At 61.3% G+C, this 18,425-nt stretch overlaps 2 protein-coding genes across 6 annotated transcripts in view; both read right to left on the bottom strand.

The window, feature by feature from the left end:
• Window positions 1-5,275, bottom strand: part of USP48 (ubiquitin specific peptidase 48) — a 36,652-nt gene extending 31,377 nt beyond the window's left edge. For all 5 annotated transcript variants that reach the window (XM_071575501.1, XM_071575506.1, XM_071575504.1 and 2 more), the window contains exons 1-4: window positions 5,019-5,275; window positions 3,188-3,308; window positions 2,952-3,093; window positions 1,670-1,797 (exon numbers count right to left, since the gene is read on the bottom strand). In XM_071575501.1, coding sequence (XP_071431602.1) covers window positions 1,670-1,797; window positions 2,952-3,093; window positions 3,188-3,308; window positions 5,019-5,152 — 525 coding nt within the window. In that variant the 5' untranslated portion in view covers window positions 5,153-5,275. The remainder of the gene's footprint in view (window positions 1-1,669; window positions 1,798-2,951; window positions 3,094-3,187; window positions 3,309-5,018) is intronic.
• Window positions 5,276-6,383: 1,108 nt separating this feature from the next.
• The window catches only part of HSPG2 (heparan sulfate proteoglycan 2), a 71,767-nt gene continuing 59,725 nt past the window's right edge, over window positions 6,384-18,425 (bottom strand). The window contains exons 84-93 of the mRNA XM_071575452.1: window positions 17,166-17,398; window positions 14,448-14,550; window positions 10,777-10,929; window positions 9,210-9,263; window positions 9,024-9,099; window positions 8,619-8,697; window positions 8,447-8,517; window positions 8,283-8,366; window positions 8,068-8,171; window positions 6,384-6,826 (exon numbers count right to left, since the gene is read on the bottom strand). Coding sequence (XP_071431553.1) covers window positions 6,663-6,826; window positions 8,068-8,171; window positions 8,283-8,366; window positions 8,447-8,517; window positions 8,619-8,697; window positions 9,024-9,099; window positions 9,210-9,263; window positions 10,777-10,929; window positions 14,448-14,550; window positions 17,166-17,398 — 1,121 coding nt within the window. The 3' untranslated portion in view covers window positions 6,384-6,662. The remainder of the gene's footprint in view (window positions 6,827-8,067; window positions 8,172-8,282; window positions 8,367-8,446; window positions 8,518-8,618; window positions 8,698-9,023; window positions 9,100-9,209; window positions 9,264-10,776; window positions 10,930-14,447; window positions 14,551-17,165; window positions 17,399-18,425) is intronic.

Genomic DNA, 18,425 nt, shown 5'->3' with positions numbered 1-18,425 from the left:
ATCTCCCTGACTTCATCCCACTGTTCCTGGGATCTTCCTTATCTCCCTGCCCTTATCCCAAGTTTCCTGTCCTCATCCCATTGTTCCCTGGGTTCCTTCTGACCTCCTTGTCTTCATCCCATCACTGCCTGGCCTTATTCCATCATTCCCTGGCCTCCTCCTGAGCATCCTGTCCCCATCCCATCACTCCCTGTCCCCATCCCATTGTTGCCTGGGCTTCTCCCAATCACCCTGTCCCCATCCTGTTTTCCCTGTTCTCACCCTATTCCTCCCTGGCCTTATCTCAACACTCCCAGTTCCCATACCATTGTTCCCTGGGCTCCTCCTGATCTCCCTGTTCTAATCCCATAATTTCCTGGCCTCATCCCATCTTTCTGGGCTTCTCCTGATCTCCCTGCCCCCATTCCATCACTCCTCCCGGTCTCTCTTGTCTTTTCCTTACCCCATTGCTCCTTGTCCTCATCCCATTTGCTCCCTGTTCCCACTCCATTGCCCTCTGGGCTCCTCCTGATCTCCCTGACCTCATCCCATTGTTCCTGGGATCTTCCTTATCTCTCTGTCGTTTCCTGTCGTCATGCTATTGTTCCCTGGGCTCCTCCTGATCTCTCTGTCCCCATCCCATCACTCCCTGACCTTCTCGTTTCTGTTCTCATCCCATTGCTCCCTGGCCTAACCTCATCACTCCCTGTTCCCACCCCACAGCTCCCTGGGCTCCTCCTGATCAACCTGTCCCCATCCCACCGCTCCCTGTCCTCATCCCACTGTTCCCTGGACTCTTCCTGATCTCCTTGTCCCCATCCCATCGCTCTCTGGGCTCCTTCTGATCTCCCTGACCTCATTACGTTGCTCCCTCTCCTCATCCCATAACGTTCCTAATCTGTCTGTCCTCATCCCATCATCCCCTGTTGTGATCCCACTGCTCCCTGGCCTACTCCGGATCATCCTGTGCCCATCCCATCACTCCTTGTTCCCATCCCATTACTCCCTGGACTCCTCCTAACCTCCTGTTCCCATTCCATTGCTCCCTGGACTCTTCCTCATCTTCCTGGCTTCATCTCATCACTCTTTGTTCTCATCCTATCAATCCCTGACCCCCTCCTGATCATCCTGTCCCCATCCCATCACTTCCTGGACTCTTCCTGATCATCCTGTTCTCATCCCATCACTCCCTCTTCCCATCCCATTGCTCCCTGGGCTCTTCTTCATCCCATCACTCCTTGTTCTCATCCTATCAATACCTGCCCCTCCTGATCATCCTGTCCCCATCCCATCCCTCCCTGGCCTCATCCCATCCCTCCCTGGACTCCTCCTGATCATCCTGTCCCCATCCCATCCCTTCCTGGCCCCATCCCATCCCTCCCTGGCCTCATCCCATCCCTCCCTGGCCTTCTCCTGACCTTCCTGGCCTCATCCCATCCCTCCCTGGACTCCTCCTGATCATCCTGGCCTCATCCCATCCCTCCCTGGACTTCTCCTGTCCTCTCTGGCCTCATCTCTTCACTCCCTGTTCCCATTCCATCCCTCCTGGACCCCTCTCCATCCCCCTGCACTCTGGCAAGTGCTCAGAGCCCCACCCCTTTGCTCCCAGCATCTAAGATCCGGCTGGGAATGGCCAGACCCCCCTGCCAGGGCAATTCCATGTCCCTGGAATGCCCAGGCCCCCACCCACCTGCTGCTGGGCCGTGTCCAGCCCCAGGGCCTTGACGAAGGCGGAGGGGTCGATGTAGCGCCGTTTGCTGTTCTGCAGCAGCGCAAACAGGTACTGCAGGTGCTCACAGATGCTCTGGGGCTCGTAGTCTGCAGGAAACACAAGGCACAGCCAGGAATTCAGGGCAAGGAGGGATTGCTCCAGGTGTTTCACTCGTTCTGGCTTTGCCAGGGTGAGTTTAGGACTAGAAATGATGGGTTCAGCAGCTGGTTTTAATTGTTAGGAGAAAAGAAGGGGTTTATGTTGGTGATGAGGACAAATCCCACCACAAGCCAAAGAGGGAATAACTCAGGCTGGAAAAACCCTTGAGATCATGGAGTCCAACCATAAATATTTGGTCTCTGCAACACCCTGACAGGAGTGGGGAGCCAGAGGGGATTGGGATCTGCTCCCAGGGAACAGGGACAGGAGGAGAGGAAATGGCCTCAAGCTGTGCCAGGGGAGGGTCAGGTTGTATACTGGAGAAAATTCCTTCATGGAAAAGGTGGTCAGGCACTGGAAGGGGCTGCCCAGGGCAGTGGTGGAGTCCCCATCCCTGGAGGTGTCCAAGGTACTTGTGGATGCAGCACTTGGGGTCATGGTTAGGGGTGACTGTGGCAGTGTTGGGGGAATGGCTGGACACGATGACCTTGGAGGGCTTTTCCAACCTTAATGATTCCATAACTCCATCCCACAGTGATGAGCTCTGAGAGAAGGGTTTAAATTAAGCAGCATGTGCTGATTGTCCTGAAAAACAGCTTCTGATTTACCCTAAATGGTGAAACATCACTTAAAACCAACACAAAGCAGTAGGACTGAGGTGGCTGTGCTGACCCAGAGCCCCCACAGGGGCAGCACCTGAGCCTGGGAGCAGTTGGGAGCCTTATTCCTACCTGGGACCTCATTTTCTGCCCTCCCATGGGATAAGTGCAGCTCTGGGAGAGCACAGATCAGCCCCAATCCGTGTGTTCCAGCCCCAGCACCACCACCAGGTTTGGGAACCACTTTGGGAAGCATCTGGGCAAGAAACCAACCCAAAGGAGACTGTTCAGCCAACTCAGATCCCTCTGATTCAAGAAATCCCTTGGATTAAGGTCACTGTGCTCCCAAAACCCAGCTGAAGGCTCAAACCCAGCACCACGGCCACGGGATGAGCAGCCACAGCTTCACCCAAGGGTTCTCCTGATGAACTTTATCCCAAAGCCAACATCCAGCTTGAGCAGGAAAGGAGGGACTGCCCTGCTCCCAGGAGAGCCCCCCACACCTGTGTCCTTGGGGACGCCGTCGCTGCAGGCGCTGGGGCACAGGTACAGAGCCTGCCGCAGCTCCAGGTTCAGGAACCACATCTGCAGGAAGGTGTTCACGTAGCACGTGGCCCCCAGGTTGGTCAGGCCCACGAAGGCGTTCTGGGGGGACAGAGCAAGGGCCAGGGGTCACCTCCCCTCGTCCCCCGGGCCTGGGGGAGGCTCTGGGGGTGGGTTTTTTGGGAGGTGGGGGCACCTTCTTGCGGCGCTCGCAGTTGGGGTCGTCGATGTTGTGGAAACTGTTCTCGTCGATCTCGCCCAGCCACACGTGCTCCCCGATGCCCACCAGGCAGTTGGGGTTCCCCCGGCAGTTCCTCCTGGGGGGACACACCCCAAGAGTCACCCCCGCATCCCCTGGGGACAGGGGGAGGTGACAGCGGGGGGTGAGGGTAAAGGGGGGACCCCGTGAGGCTGAACCGAGTGAGTGTGGGGAGATGTGGGTCACACCCCCCCTAAAAAGATGGTTAAGGATGAAAAAAGGAGGTGGAGAATGTCAGAGGGAAAGGAAGGGGGTCCCCAGGAAGGGTATGGGATCTGGGGGGGCTCCCATAGCTTGGAATCAGCAGGGAGAGGTCCCCAATACTTGAGGAGTCAGGCAAAGACAAGGGGTCCCTACAACCCATGGGGGTCTCCTGTATCTGGGGAGGGGCAAGGCAGGAGAGAGAGACCCCCGCCCAACCCCAGCAGGGTATTGGGGGGTCAGGAAGGGAGGGGGGGTGTCCCCCCCAACCCCAGGAGAGACACCCCCAGGAGATGGGCAAGGAAAGGGCTTCCCTACAACCCACGGGGGTCCCCTATACATGGGGAGCAGGTCAACAAGAGGGGCTCTCCACAGCCCTACAGGGCTCCCCAAAACTCCCCAGGGCTCCCCACAGCCCCAGGGTCCCCTGTACCTGGAGAGCCAGATCATGAGAGTCCCCCACAACTCTTGGGGGGGTCCCCAAAATCCGAGGAGGCAGAAAATGAGAGGGGTCCCCCCACAATCTCCTTTATCTGGGGAGCCAGAGAACAAGAGGGATCCCCACAACTCCAGGGTGGGTGCCTTGAATCCAGGGAGAAGGGTTCCCAATAGCTGAGGAGCCAGGACTGGGGTCCCCCCCAGCCAGAGGGGGTCCCCAATATCTGAGCAGGCAGAAAGGGATCCCCTCAACCCAAGGGGGTCCCCCTATGAACAGGCAGACAAGAACAGGGATCTCCCCAACCCAAGGGGATCCCCCATATCTGTGGGGCCGGGCAGGAGAGAAGCCTGAGGGCTCCCCCAGCCCCGGGAATGGGGGTGCCCCCCAAGGGAACACGGGGGGGTCTCCACTGACCCCGGGAGGGTGGGGAGCCCCCCCACATACCAGGGGGGAGGGAGCACGAGCGTCCCGCAGCTCTGGGGGGCCCCAAACCCCCGGGCCGGGTGGAGGGGGCTGTTCGGTGCCCGGGGGGAGCCCCCAGACCCCCGGGGCGGTCAGAAGGGGCTGTTTGGTGCCCGGGGGGAGCCCCCAGACCCCCGGGGCGGTCAGAAGGGGCTGTTCGGTGCCCGGGGGGAGCCCCCAGACCCCCGGGGCGGTCAGAAGGGGCTGTTCGGTGCCCGGGGGGAGCCCCCAGACCCCCGGGGCGGTCAGAAGGGGCTGTTCGGTGCCCGGGGGGAGCCCCCAGACCCCCAGGGCGGTCAGAAGGGGCTGTTCGGTGCCCGGGGGGAGCCCCCAGACCCCCGGGGCGGTCAGAAGGGGCTGTTCGGTGCCCGGGGGGAGCCCCCAGACCCCCGGGGCGGTCAGAAGGGGCTGTTTGGTGCCCGGGGGGAGCCCCCAGACCCCCAGGGCGGTCAGAAGGGGCTGTTCGGTGCCCGGGGGGAGCCCCCAGACCCCCGGGGCGGTCAGAAGGGGCTGTTCGGTGCCCGGGGGGAGCCTCCAGACCCCCGGGGCGGTCAGAGAAAGGGTGTTCGGTGCCCGGGGGGAGCCCCCAGACCCCCGGGGCGGTCAGAGAAAGGGTGTTCGGTGCCCGGGGCACCCCCAGCCCCCCGGAGGGCGGCGCGGCGGTACCGGCAGGCTCCGCGCTGGCAGGGCTCCAGCCGGACGCGATAGGCCGCCTCGATGTGTTCCTGCGCCACCGCCTCGGGCGGCACCGTCTCGGTCCAGCGCCACGCCGCCTTCTCCAGCTGCAGCCGCGGCGCCATCGCTGCCGGAGCCGCGGGGCCGCCCCGGCGCGGCCTGTTCCTGTTCCCGTTCCCGATCCTGGTGCCGATCCCGGTGCCGATCCCGGAGCTGTCCCGGTCCCACCCGGCCCCTCCTGCCGCCGTCACGGCGGTGACGCCACGAGCGCGACGCGCTGGCGGCGCGAGCCGGTGACGTTACCGGGGCCGCGCGAGACGGGGGGGCGTGACTTAGGCAAGGGGCGGGGCTTATGCGCGAGGGGCGGGGCTTGATCGTACCGAGGGTGTGACTTGTGCGCTGAATGGGCGGGGCTTGTGGGGCACGAGGCGGGGCTTGTGCGACTGGGGGTGTGGCCTGTCCTGGCCCCACCCTCCGGCACTGGGTCCTAAAGCCCGCCCGCCGTCCCCGCCGCACGGCCGGGACCCCCGGACCCTCCAGCAGAACCGGCAAGGGCTGCGCCCTCCGCCAAACCCCCGCACCCCTTCCATGCCCCACCCCGCACCCGGTGCCACCGCCCGGACTGCATCGGAACGCCCCGAGCCCCCCCGCACCCCTTCCACACTCCACCCCGCACCCTGTGCCACCGCTCGGAGTGCCCCGAGCCCCCCGCACCCCTTCCATACCCCACCCCCCTATACCCCACCCCCTACACCATTACACCACCCGCTCCGACCCCGATACCTCCTCTCCAACTTCTATACTAACCCCGTGTCGTAACACCCCAATCCCCCCACACCCTCCCCCCACACCACCCACCCCGCACCCCAATACACCACCCAGACCTTCATACTCCCATAGCCCCCCATACCGCCCCTCCCCCATACTGCACCCCCCTGCACCCCAATACCATAACCCTTCCAAACCACCCCCCCCGTGCCAAAACCCCCCGAACCCCCCACACCTCGTCCCTAATATACCCCCCACCCCAAAATCCTCCCACTATCCCCGCTCCGGACCCCCCCCACCATCCCCCCTCTCTACCACATCTCTCCCATACCCCATAGTACCCCCCAAACCATCCTCCCAATATCATCCCCCCTGTACCCCCATCCCACCCCCCAGCCCCTCATACCCCCCATCCCACCCCCCTGCACCCCAATTCCATACCCCTTCCATACCAACCCCCATAACCCAATCCCCCCGCCTCCCCCGCCCCATTCCTCCCCCCTCCCCCCCCAGCCCCCCGTGCCCCCCACCCCGTGCCCCCCGTGCCCCGACACAGCCCCCCCAGACGCGGCAGCCGCAGTGGTTGTCTCTCCTTTAATAGCTGTCCCGCGGGGGGTCCCCCCAGCACCCCGATTGTCCGTCGCGCCCCCACCCCTGCTGCCACCCCGGGGACTCCGGGCGGCCCGGCCGCCCCGGCACAGCTTCGGGGGCCCGCTGGGAGGGGGGTGTAAACATGTTTGGGGGTCCCGGCCCCCCCCCGGGCTCCCCCCGGGGCAGCGAAGCACCGTTTCCTCCTGGCGATTTGGTTTTTTTGGAAAAGAATAAAATGGGGCCAAATTCCCCCCAGATTGTGTCTCGGGGGGCGGGTTAGGAGGGGCAGGGGGGCACGGGGGTGCCCCCCACGGCGCCGTGCCGCAGGTCCAGGGGGTGCGGGGGGATGCCGGCGGACTCCAGCGCCAGCCCCCGCACGCAGCCCGAGATGCCGGAGCTGAACTTGCCCGCGGTGAGGCCACGCGGGTCCGGGGCTCCGCCTGCGGGGACACGGGCACGGGGCTGGGGACGGGCACCTGCCCACGGCCACCCCACGGCCCGGCAGTGTCCCCACCCCGTGTCCCACCCACGTGCATCTCATGTCCCACCGCGTGTCCCATCCCGTGTCCACCACATGTGTCTCTGCAACCTTCCCTCCTTCCCACGCTGTGTCCCACCCCATGTTCATTCCGTGTCCCACCCAGTGTCCCCCCCAGTGTCCTATTCCATCCCATGTCCCATGCAGTGTCCCACCCCATGTCCATTCCCTTTTCCATCTCATGTCCCACCTAGTGTTCTATCCCATGTTCATCCCGTGTCCCACCTGGTGTCCCACCTGGTGTCCACCCTGTGTCCCCTTCCATGTCCATCCCATATCCCACCCCACACCTGCATCCTGCCCCATGTCCATCCCATGGCCCAACCCATGTCCCACCATTGTCCATCCCATGTGCACCCCATGTCCATTCTACCTCCACTCCATGTCCATCCTATGTCCTGTCCCCTATCACATCCCATGTCCCACCCTGGGACCATCCCATGTTTATTCCATGTCACTCCCATCTCCACTCCATGTCCATCCCATGTCCTGTCCCCTCCCCACCCCATGTCCCCGACATGGCCATTCCATATTCCCTCCATGTCCATCCCACATCCACCCCATGTCCATTTGTGTCCCACCTGCTGTCCTCCCATCCTTCCCTGCATCCCCTCTGTGTCACGTGTCACATGTCTGTGTCACATGTCCCCCCCACTCTCCCCATGTCCCCCGTGTGTCCCCATGTCCTCCCATCCTTCCCTGCATCCCCTCTGTGTCACGTGTCACATGTCTGTGTCACATGTCCCCCCCACTCTCCCCATGTCCCCCTTGTGTCTCCATGTCCACCCCACCCTCCCCATGTCCCCCTTGTGTCTCCATGTCCCCCCACCCTCCCCATGTCCCCTCTGTGTCCCCGTGTCCCCCCATCCTCCCCAAGTCCCTCCCATGTCCCCCCACCCTCCCCATGTCCCCTCTGTGTCCCCGTGTCCCCCCATCCTCCCCAAGTCCCTCCCATGTCCCCCCACCCTCCCCATGTCCCCTCTGTGTCCCCATGTCCCCCCATCCTCCCCATGTCCCTCCCATGTCCCCCCACCCTCCCCATGACCCCCTGTGTCTCCGTGTCTCCTCATCCTCCCCACGTCCCCCCCGTGTCCCTCCATCCTCCCCATGTCCCCCCGTGTCCCCTCCCTGTGTCCCACATACCCACGTAGATGTCGCCCTCTGTGTTGGCCATGATGTTGGATCCTGGTGATTCCCCACTCACCGGCTCCTCTCCATCCACCTGGAGCTGCCCACGCCGGCCCTCCCTGCAAGGCACCATCAGGACCCACACCCCGACCACCCCCCGACCCCCAGCCCCACCTTCAGGCCATCCCCGACCCCCACCCCACCCCCAGGACCCCCCGACCCCCACCCACCTTGTCACTGTCACCCGGTGCCACTCGCCATCGTTGACAGGATCCTCAGAGACGATGGTGGCCTCGCCACTGCCAAGCTGGTAACTGTGGGGGAGCATGGGGTCAGCGTGGGGGGCACCTCGGGGGGCACAGGTCCCCCCAGGTGACCGTGGTGCCCCACTCACCTGAACACCAGGTGCCCATCCTTCAACCCAAGTCCCAGGAAATCTTTGGCTTTGCCACCCTCGCCGGGCTCCTGTGGGCACAGGGAGGTGGGTGAGCAGGATGGGGGCACCCTGACCCCCACCCTGAGTGGGGCTGAGCCTCCCAGTGCCCTCCCTGCCACCCTGAGCTCACCATCCCGTGCCACAGGAGCAGCCCGTGGGTGCTGCGTGTCCGCAGCTCCAGCTCGATGGTCTCGGGCGCCTCGGGGGGGCTGTGAGGGGAGAAGGAGGGGATGGGGGTGCAGCACCCAAAAAAGGGGTGTGGGTGATGGGGATGCAGCACCCAAATAGGGGTGTGGGTGATGGGGATGCAGCACCCAAAAGCTGGTGATGCTGGGAGGAGGGTGCAGCACCCAAAAGAAGGGGGATGATGCTGTGGGTGGGGGTGAAGCACCCAAAAAAGGGGTGATGTCATGGGTGGGGGTGCAGCATCCAAGAAAAGGGGGAATGATGCTGTGGGTGGGGGTGCAGCACCCAAAAGGGGTGCCATGGGTGGGGGTGCAGTTCCCCCCTGGGGTGTTCCCCCTGTGTCCCTCACCCCCGGGGGAAGAGGTGCCCGGGAAGAGCCAGGTAGGATCCGTCCTGGAACGCAGCACTGAACTGTCCGGGAGCATCTGGGGAGATACGGAGCGTCAGCAGCGGGAAGGGAAGGGAAAGGGGAAAAGAGGGGAGGGGAGGGGAGGCCCCACCCGGATTTTGGGTGGGAAAAGGGGGCAGGACCCACCGCCGCCCCCGCTGCCCTCCTGCCAGTCGTGCTCCAGCTCCACCAGCGCTGAGCCTGCGGGAGAAGAGCAGGTGATGGAGGGGCATGTGTGCCCCCTGTGTCCCCAGCCGTCCCCTCTGTGTCCTCAGATATCCCCAAGTGCCCTCCCAGTGTCCCCAGGTGTCCCCCCATGTCCTCAGGTGTCTCCAAGAGCCCCCAGCCATCCCCAAGTGTATATCCCCACCAGGTCCCCATGTCCCTCCATGTCCTCGGGTATCTCCAAGTGTCCCCAGGTATTCCCAAGTATCCTCCACATGTGTGTACTCTGCCGTGTCATCAGGTGTCCCCCCACCTCCCACCATGTCCCCACCTATCTCCAAGTGTGTCCCCAGGTGTCCCCCCATGTCCTCGGGTATCTCCAAGTGTACCCAGGTATCCCCCACATATGTGTACTCTTCTGTGTCCCCAGGAGTCCCCCTGTGTCCTCAGGTGGCCCTCTGTGTCCCCAGCCATCCCCAAGGGTCTCCAGGTGTCCCTGTGTGTCCTCAGGTGTGTCCCTAGGTGTGTGTCCTCTGCCATGTGCCCAGGTGCCCCACAGAAGTCCCCACATGTCTCCCAAGTGTTCCCAGATATCTCCAAGTATTTCCAAGTGTGTGCGTCCTCTGTGTCTTCAGGTGTCCCTGTGTCCCAGGTGTGTCCCCCCATGTCCCCAAGTGTCCCTAGATGTTCCCCCACGTTCCCAGGTGTCTCCAAATGTCTCCAGGTGTGTGTTCCCCATGTCCCAGGTGACTTCAAGTCCCCAGGTGTCCCCATGTATTCCCCAAGTGTGTGTCCCTGCCATGTCCCCAGATGTGCCCAAGGGTCTCCAGGTGTCCCTACATGTTCCCAGATGTCCTCCCCATGTCCCCAGGCATCTTCACGTGTCCTTAAGTACCCTCTTCCTGGGTCCTCAGGTGTCCCTCTGTGTCTTTTCACATTTGCCTGTGTCCCCCCATGTTCCCAGATGACCCGAGATGTCCCTCTGCGTCTCTAAGTGTCCCCTGCCTGCCCCGCCCCCCTCCATGTCCCCTCTCATGGTGCTGGCAGCATCCAGGTGTCCCCAAGTGCTCCCCATGTTTCCCCCTGTCCTCAGTGTCCCCTGACGGTGCTGGCAGTGTCCCCAACTGTTCCCAAGTGCTCCCCATGTCCCCTCCATGTGCTCCCTGTCCCCCATGTCCCCTCACAGTGCTGGCAGTGTGCCCAGGTGTTCCCTGTGTCCCCACGTGCTCCCAGGTGCCCCCTGTGACCCCCCAACGCCCCCTGTCCCCTGCGTCCCCAAACGGTGCTGGCAGCATCCCCAGGTGTTCCCTGTGTCCCCATGTGCTCCCAGGTGCCTCCCGTGACCCCCCATGCCCCCAGTGTCCCCAGTGTCCCCTCATGGTGTTGGCAGTGTGCCCAGGTATTCCCTGTGTCCCCAGGTGTTCCCAGGTGTTCCCTGTGTCCCCCCACGCCCCCTCTCCCGTGTCCCCTCACGGTGCTGGCAGTGTCCCCATGACCTCCCAGGCACCCCCCATGTCCCCCCCACGCCCCATGTCCCGTGTCCCCTCACGGTGCTGGCAGCGGGCCCCGCTGTGCCCAGGGGGGCAGTGGCAGGAGCCGCGGGCGCAGGTGCCGCCGTGCAGGCAGGGCCGGGAGGGCCCACAGCCCTCGGCCTCCTCCTCCTCCTGCTGCTGCTGCTGCTGCTGCTGCTCACAGCGCGGGCCTGGGGACAGCGGGGACAGCGGGACACGTGTGACACAGCTGGTGACACAGCAGGTGACACAGCACACGCGTGCACGGAGCATGTGGGGCACACGGAGCGGCAGTGCACACGTGTGCAAACTGTGTGTGCAAACATGGCACCTGTGCCTGCAGTGCACACGTGTGCAAACTGTGTGTGTGCAAACATGGCACATGTGTCTGCAGTGCACACGTGTGCAAACTATGTGTGCACACATGGCACATGTGTCTGCAGTGCACATGTGTGCAAACTGTGTGTGCACACATGGCACATGTGTCTGCAGTGCACACCTGTGCAAACTGTGTGTGTACACACATGGCACATGTGTCTGCAGTGCACACCTGTGCAAACTGTGTGTGTACACACATGGCACATGTGTCTGCAGTGCACACGTGTGCAAACTGTGTGTACACACATGGCACACGTGTCTGGAGTGCACACCTGTGCAAACTGTGTGTGCACACATGGCACACGTGTCTGCAGTGCACACCTGTGCAAACTGTGTGTGCATTCATGGCACGTGTGTCTGCAGTGCACACCTGTGCAAACTGTGTGTGCACACATGGCACACGTGTCTGCAGTGCACACGTGTGCAAACTGTGTGTGCACATGGCACATGTGTCTGCAGTGCACACGTGTGCAAACTCTGTGTGCACATGGCACATGTGTCTGCAGTACACACGTGTGCAAGCTGTGTGTGCATTCATGGCACATGTGTCTGCAGTGCACACGTGTGCAAACTCTGTGTGCACACATGGCACATGTGTCTGCAGTGCACACGTGTGCAAACTGTGTGTGCACTCATGGCACGTGTCTGCAGTGCACACGTGTGCAAACTCTGTGTGCACATGGCACATGTGTCTGCAGTGCACACCTGTGCAAACTGTGTGTGCACATGGCACATGTGTCTGCAGTGCACACCTGTGCAAACTGTGTGTGTGCACACATGGCACACGTGTCTGCAGTGCACACGTGTGCAAACTGTGTGTAAACACATGGCACACGTGTCTGGAGTGCACACCTGTGCAAACTGTGTGTGCACATGGCACATGTGTCTGCAGTGCACACCTGTGCAAACTGTGTGTGCACACATGGCACATGTGTCTGCAGTGCACACCTGTGCAAACTGTGTGTGCACACATGGCACATGTGTCTGCAGTGCACACGTGTGCAAACTGTGTGTGTGCACACATGGCACACGTGTCTGCAGTGCACACGTGTGCAAACTGTGTGTGTGCACACAAGGCACATGTGTCTGCAGTGCACACGTGTGCAAATTGTGTGTGTGCACACAAGGCACATGTGTCTGCAGTACACACCTGTGCAAACTGTGTGTGTGCACATGGCACATGTGTCTGCAGTGCACACGTGTGCAAACTCTGTGTGCACTCATGGCACGTGTGTCTGCAGTGCACACGTGTGCAAACTGTGTGTGCACACATGGCACGTGTGTCTGCAGTGCACACGTGTGCAAACTGTGTGTGCACACATGGCACATGTGCCTGCAGTGCACACGTGTGCAAACTGTGTGTGTGCACACACGGCACATGTGTCTGCAGTGCACACCTGTGCAAACTGTGTGTGTGCACACACGGCACATGTGTCTGCAGTGCACACGTGTGCAAACTGTGTGTGCACACATGGCACATGTGTCTGCAGTGCACACCTGTGCAAACTGTGTGTGCACACATGGCACATGTGTCTGCAGTACACACGTGTGCAAACTGTGTGTGCACACATGGCACATGTGTCTGCAGTGCACACCTGTGCAAACTGTGTGTGCACACATGGCACATGTGTCTGCAGTGCACACGTGTGCAAACTGTGTGTGTGCACACATGGCACGTGTGTCTGCAGTGCACACCTGTGCAAACTGTGTGTGTGCACACATGGCACATGTGTCTGCAGTGCACACGTGTGCAAACTGTGTGTGTGCACATGGCACATGTGTCTGCAGTGCACACCTGTGCAAACTGTGTGTGCACACATGGCACGTGTGTCTGCAGTGCACACCTGTGCAAACTGTGTGTGTGCACACACGGCACATGTGTCTGCAGTGCACACGTGTGCAAACTGTGTGTGCACACATGGCACATGTGTCTGCAGTGCACACCTGTGCAAACTGTGTGTGCACACATGGCACATGTGTCTGCAGTACACACGTGTGCAAACTGTGTGTGCACACATGGCACGTGTGCCTGCAGTGCACACGTGTGCAAACTGTGTGTGTGCACACACGGCACATGTGTCTGCAGTGCACACCTGTGCAAACTGTGTGTGTGCACACACGGCACATGTGTCTGCAGTGCACACGTGTGCAAACTGTGTGTGCACACATGGCACATGTGTCTGCAGTGCACACCTGTGCAAACTGTGTGTGCACACATGGCACATGTGTCTGCAGTACACACGTGTGCAAACTGTGTGTGCACACATGGCACATGTGTCTGCAGTGCACACCTGTGCAAACTGTGTGTGCACACATGGCACATGTGTCTGCAGTGCACACGTGTGCAAACTGTGTGTGTGCACACATGGCACGTGTGTCTGCAGTGCACACCTGTGCAAACTGTGTGTGTGCACACATGGCACATGTGTCTGCAGTGCACACGTGTGCAAACTGTGTGTGTGCACATGGCACATGTGTCTGCAGTGCACACCTGTGCAAACTGTGTGTGCACACATGGCACGTGTGTCTGCAGTGCACACCTGTGCAAACTGTGTGTGTGCAAACATGGCACATGTGTCTGCAGTGCACACCTGTGCAAACTGTGTGTGCACACATGGCACGTGTGTCTGCAGTGCACACATGTGCAAACTGTGTGTGCACACATGGCACGTGTGTCTGCAGTGCACACCTGTGCAAACTGTGTGTGTGCACACACGGCACATGTGTCTGCAGTGCACACGTGTGCAAACTGTGTGTGCACACATGGCACATGTGTCTGCAGTGCACACCTGTGCAAACTGTGTGTGCACACATGGCACATGTGTCTGCAGTACACACGTGTGCAAACTGTGTGTGCACACATGGCACATGTGTCTGCAGTGCACACCTGTGCAAACTGTGTGTGCACACATGGCACATGTGTCTGCAGTGCACACGTGTGCAAACTGTGTGTGTGCACACATGGCACGTGTGTCTGCAGTGCACACCTGTGCACAGTACACCCCCCCATATGCACACGCACATGTACACACATGTGAAAACTGTTTATGGCACACAGTACATGTGTCTGCAGTGCACATACGTGCACACTGTGCACACACACATGCACAGTGCACACACACACACGTGCACAGTGCACATGGATGCAGAGCACCTGTAACATACACACAGAAGTGTGCGGCACAAGATCACACACACAGAGCACACACAGAGTACACAGGTACAAATGCACACACAGAACATGCACACACACACACACACACATGTACAAATGCACATGCAGTGCACACACAGAGCACACCCCCCCCTCACAGCCCCCCCAGGCTCTCACCGTGTGTCCCCGGCCGACACGGCGCTTGGTGCCCGCAGGGCCGGACCCCCCGGCTGTGCAGGAACCGCTCCCGCAGCTCCAGCCGCTTCCCATTGATGGACACCTGTGGGACACCACACATGTCACCTCAGAGCAGGGACACCACACATGGTCCTCTCCCAGAGGGGACACCACACATGTCACCTCACAGCAGGGACACCACACATGTCACCTCAGAGCAGGGACACCACACATGGTCCCCTCCCAGAGGGGACACCACACATGTCACCTCACAGCAGGGACACCACACATGGTCCTCTCCCAGAGGGGACACCACACATGTCACCTCACAGCAGGGACACCACACATGGTCCTCTCCCAGCAGAGACACCACACATGTCACCTCACAGCAGGGACACCACACATGGTCCCCTCACAGTGGGGACACCACACATGTCACCTCACAGCAGGGACACCACACATGGTCCCCTCCCAGCAGGGACACCACACATGTCACCTCACAGCAGGGACACTACACATGTCACCTCACAGCAGGGACACTACATGCGGTCACCAAGGAGCAGGGATACCAAGCACGGTCACCTCACAGCAGGGACACCACACATGTCACTTCACAGCAGGGACACCACACATGGTCCTCTCCCAGCGGCGACACCACACATGTCACCTCACAGCAGGGTCACCACACATGTCACCTCACAGCAGGGACACCACACATGTCACCTCACAGCAGAGACACTACACATGGTCCTCTCCCAGCAGAGACACCACACATGTCACCTCACAGCAGGGACACTACATGCGGCCACCAAGGAGCAGGGACACCACACATGGTCCCCTCCCAGCGGGGACACCACACATGTCACCTCACAGCAGGGACACTACACATAGTCTCCTCCCAGCGGGGACATCACACATGTCACCTCAGAGCAGGGACACTACACATAGTCTCCTCCCAGCGGGGACATCACACATGTCACCTCACAGCAAGGACACCACACATGGTCCCCTCCTAGCGGGGTCACCACACATGTCACCTCAGAGCAGGGTCACCACACATGGTCCCCTCCTAGCGGGGTCACCACACATGTCACCTCACAGCAGGGACACTACATGTGGTCACCTCACAGCAGGGACACTACATGTGGTCACCTCAGAGCAGGGACACCACACATGGTCCCCTCCCAGCGGGGACACCACACATGTCACCTCACAGCAGGGACACTACATGTGGTCACCTCAGAGCAGGGACACCACACATGGTCCCCTCCCAGCGGGGACACCACACATGTCACCTCACAGCAGGGACACTACATGCGGTCACCAAGGAGCAGGGATACCAAGCACGGTCACCTCCCAGCAGGGTCACCATATATGTCACCTCACAGCAGGGACACCACATGCGGTCACCAAGGAGCAGGGACACCACACATGGTCCCCTCCCAGTGCAGACACCACATGTCACCTCCCAGTGGGAACACCACACACGATCACCTGCCTGCCAATGGGGTCACCTCCAAAATGAGGGGTCACCTCCCAACAGGGGACACCAACCAGGGTCACCCGCTTACCAAAGGGACACGAAGGGGGTCATCTCCCCACCAATGGCATCACTTCCCCAGCAGGGGACACCCAACAGGGCCATCTCCTCAATGGGGTCACCTCCCCACCAGCAGGGCCACCTACCAAACAACGGGGTCACCTCCCAACAGAGGGGACATCAACGGAACCAGGTCCCCAAATGAGGGGTCACCAATGGGGCCACCTCTCTACTAAGGAAGGTCACCTTCTTAATAAGGGGGCACCAAGGAGGGAGGGTCATTTCACCACCGAGGGAACACTGGTGGGAGTCACCTCCCTACGGAGCAGACAACAAGGAGATCACATCCCCAGTGAGGGGGCACCAAGGGGCTCACCTCTCTACCAAGGGAGGTCACCTTCTTAATGAGGGGACACCAAGGGGAGGTCACATCCCCACCAATGGTATGCCAAGGGTGGGTCACCTCCCCAGCAAGGGGACACAAATGGGGTTACAGGCCAACAGAGTCACCTCCCCACCAGCAGGGTCACCTTCCAACCAAGGGGGTCACCTCCCCAATGAAGGGACACCAAGGAGGGGTCTCCCCTCAACGAGGGGACACCAAAGGGGTCATTTCCCCAGCGAGGGGACACCAAGGGGGTCACATCCCTGATGAGGGGACACCAAGGGAGACCCCTGTCTACCAAGGGAGGTCACCTTCTTAATGAGGGGACACCAAGGGGCCACGTCCTCACTGAGGGGATACCAAGGGGGTCACATCCCTGATGAGGGGACACCAAGGGAGTCCCCTCTCTTCCAAGGGAGGTCACCTTCTTAATGAGGGGACACCAAGGGGGTCACCTCCCAGCAAGGGGACACCAAGGAGTCACCTTTCCACTGAGGGGACACCAAGAGGGGAGAGTCATTTCCCCACCAAGGGGATACCAAGGGGTGACGTCCCCAGCGAGGGGACACCAAGGGGGTCTCACCTCTCTTCCAAGGGAGGTCACCTTCTTAGTGAGGGGACACCAAGGGGGTCACGTCCCCAGCAGGGGGACACCAAGGAGGTCACCTCCCAACAAGGAGACACCAAGGAGTCACCTTTCCAATGAGGGGGCACCAAGAGGGGAGAGTCATTTCCCCACCGAGGGGACACTACAGGGTCATGTTCCCAGCGGGGGGCACCACGGGGGTCTCACCTCTCCGATGCAGCCGCGGAAGGAGGCGTTGGTGGGGGGCCGCAGGGGAGGCTCGGTGCCCCCCAGGTACAGGGGGCTGCGCAGGTTCAGGCCCTGGCTCTTGCCGGGCGAGGAGCGTTTCACGGGGGCCGCGTCATCCACCACGAGGGTCCCGTCCTTGTTCAGCCGCTCGGCCATCACCCAGTGCCACTGTCCCAGTGCCACTGGCCCCGCGCTCCGCAGCACTGCTGGGCCTGGGGGGTGGGCAGGGGACATCAGGGGGGCACTGGGGGCACCAAGGGACACTGGGGGGCACTGTGGGGCGCTGGGGGCACCAGGGGACACCCAGGGACACTAGGGGCACTCGGGGACACTATGGGGCACTGAGGGCACCAGGGGACATCAGAGGGGCACTGGGGGACACCAAGGGACACTGGGCGACATTGGGGGGCACTGGGGGACATCGGGGACACCAGGGATCAGTGGGGGACACCGGGGGGCACTGGTGGACACAAGAGGGCACAAGGGGATGCCAGGGGACACTGGGGGACACTAGGGGACATCGGGGAACATCAGGGACATCAGGGGACACCAGGGAACACTGGGGGACACTAGGGGACATCGAGGAACATCAGGGACATCAGGGGACACCAGGGAACACTGGGGGACAGTGTGGGACACCAGGGGATACTGGGGGCTCTTGAGGCACCAGGGGACACCAGGGGACACTGGGGGACACTGGGAACACTGGGGGACACCAAGGGACATTGGGACACCAGAGGACATCAGGGAACACGGGAGGGACACTGGAGATGCTCAGGGATCTGACATGTGCCCTGGGTGATGCTGGGAGACCCCAGTGGTGACAAGGGATCCCAATGATAGCAGAGGACCCCACTGATATCCAGGGACCTTGGTAGCACCTGGGGACCCCAGTGAGGTCAAGGGACCAGGGGGACACTGGGGGGGGTGTGACCCCAGTGACCCAGTGGTGCCATAAGACCCCAGTGACACTTGTAAACCCCAATGTGGCCAAGGGACTGCAGTGATACTTGGGGCCCCCAGTGGTGCCAAGAGACCCTGGTGACACCTGGGGACTCCACTGAGGCCAAAGGCAACTCAGTGACACTTGGGGACCAAAGTGATGCCCAAGGGGACCCAATGGTGTGACAGTGATGCTCAGAACACTGGCACTGCCTGGGGACCGAAATCAAGACAAGGGACCCCAGTGACATTTGGGGACCCCACTGGTGCTAGGGGGACCCTGGCACTGCCTGGGAA

The sequence above is a fragment of the Pithys albifrons genome, chromosome 22, assembly GCF_047495875.1.
Source record: "Pithys albifrons albifrons isolate INPA30051 chromosome 22, PitAlb_v1, whole genome shotgun sequence".
NCBI classification, from domain to species: domain Eukaryota; kingdom Metazoa; phylum Chordata; class Aves; order Passeriformes; family Thamnophilidae; genus Pithys; species Pithys albifrons.
The sequence above is the reverse complement of the archived record's forward strand: the minus strand, read 5'-3'. Positions and strand labels throughout refer to the sequence as shown.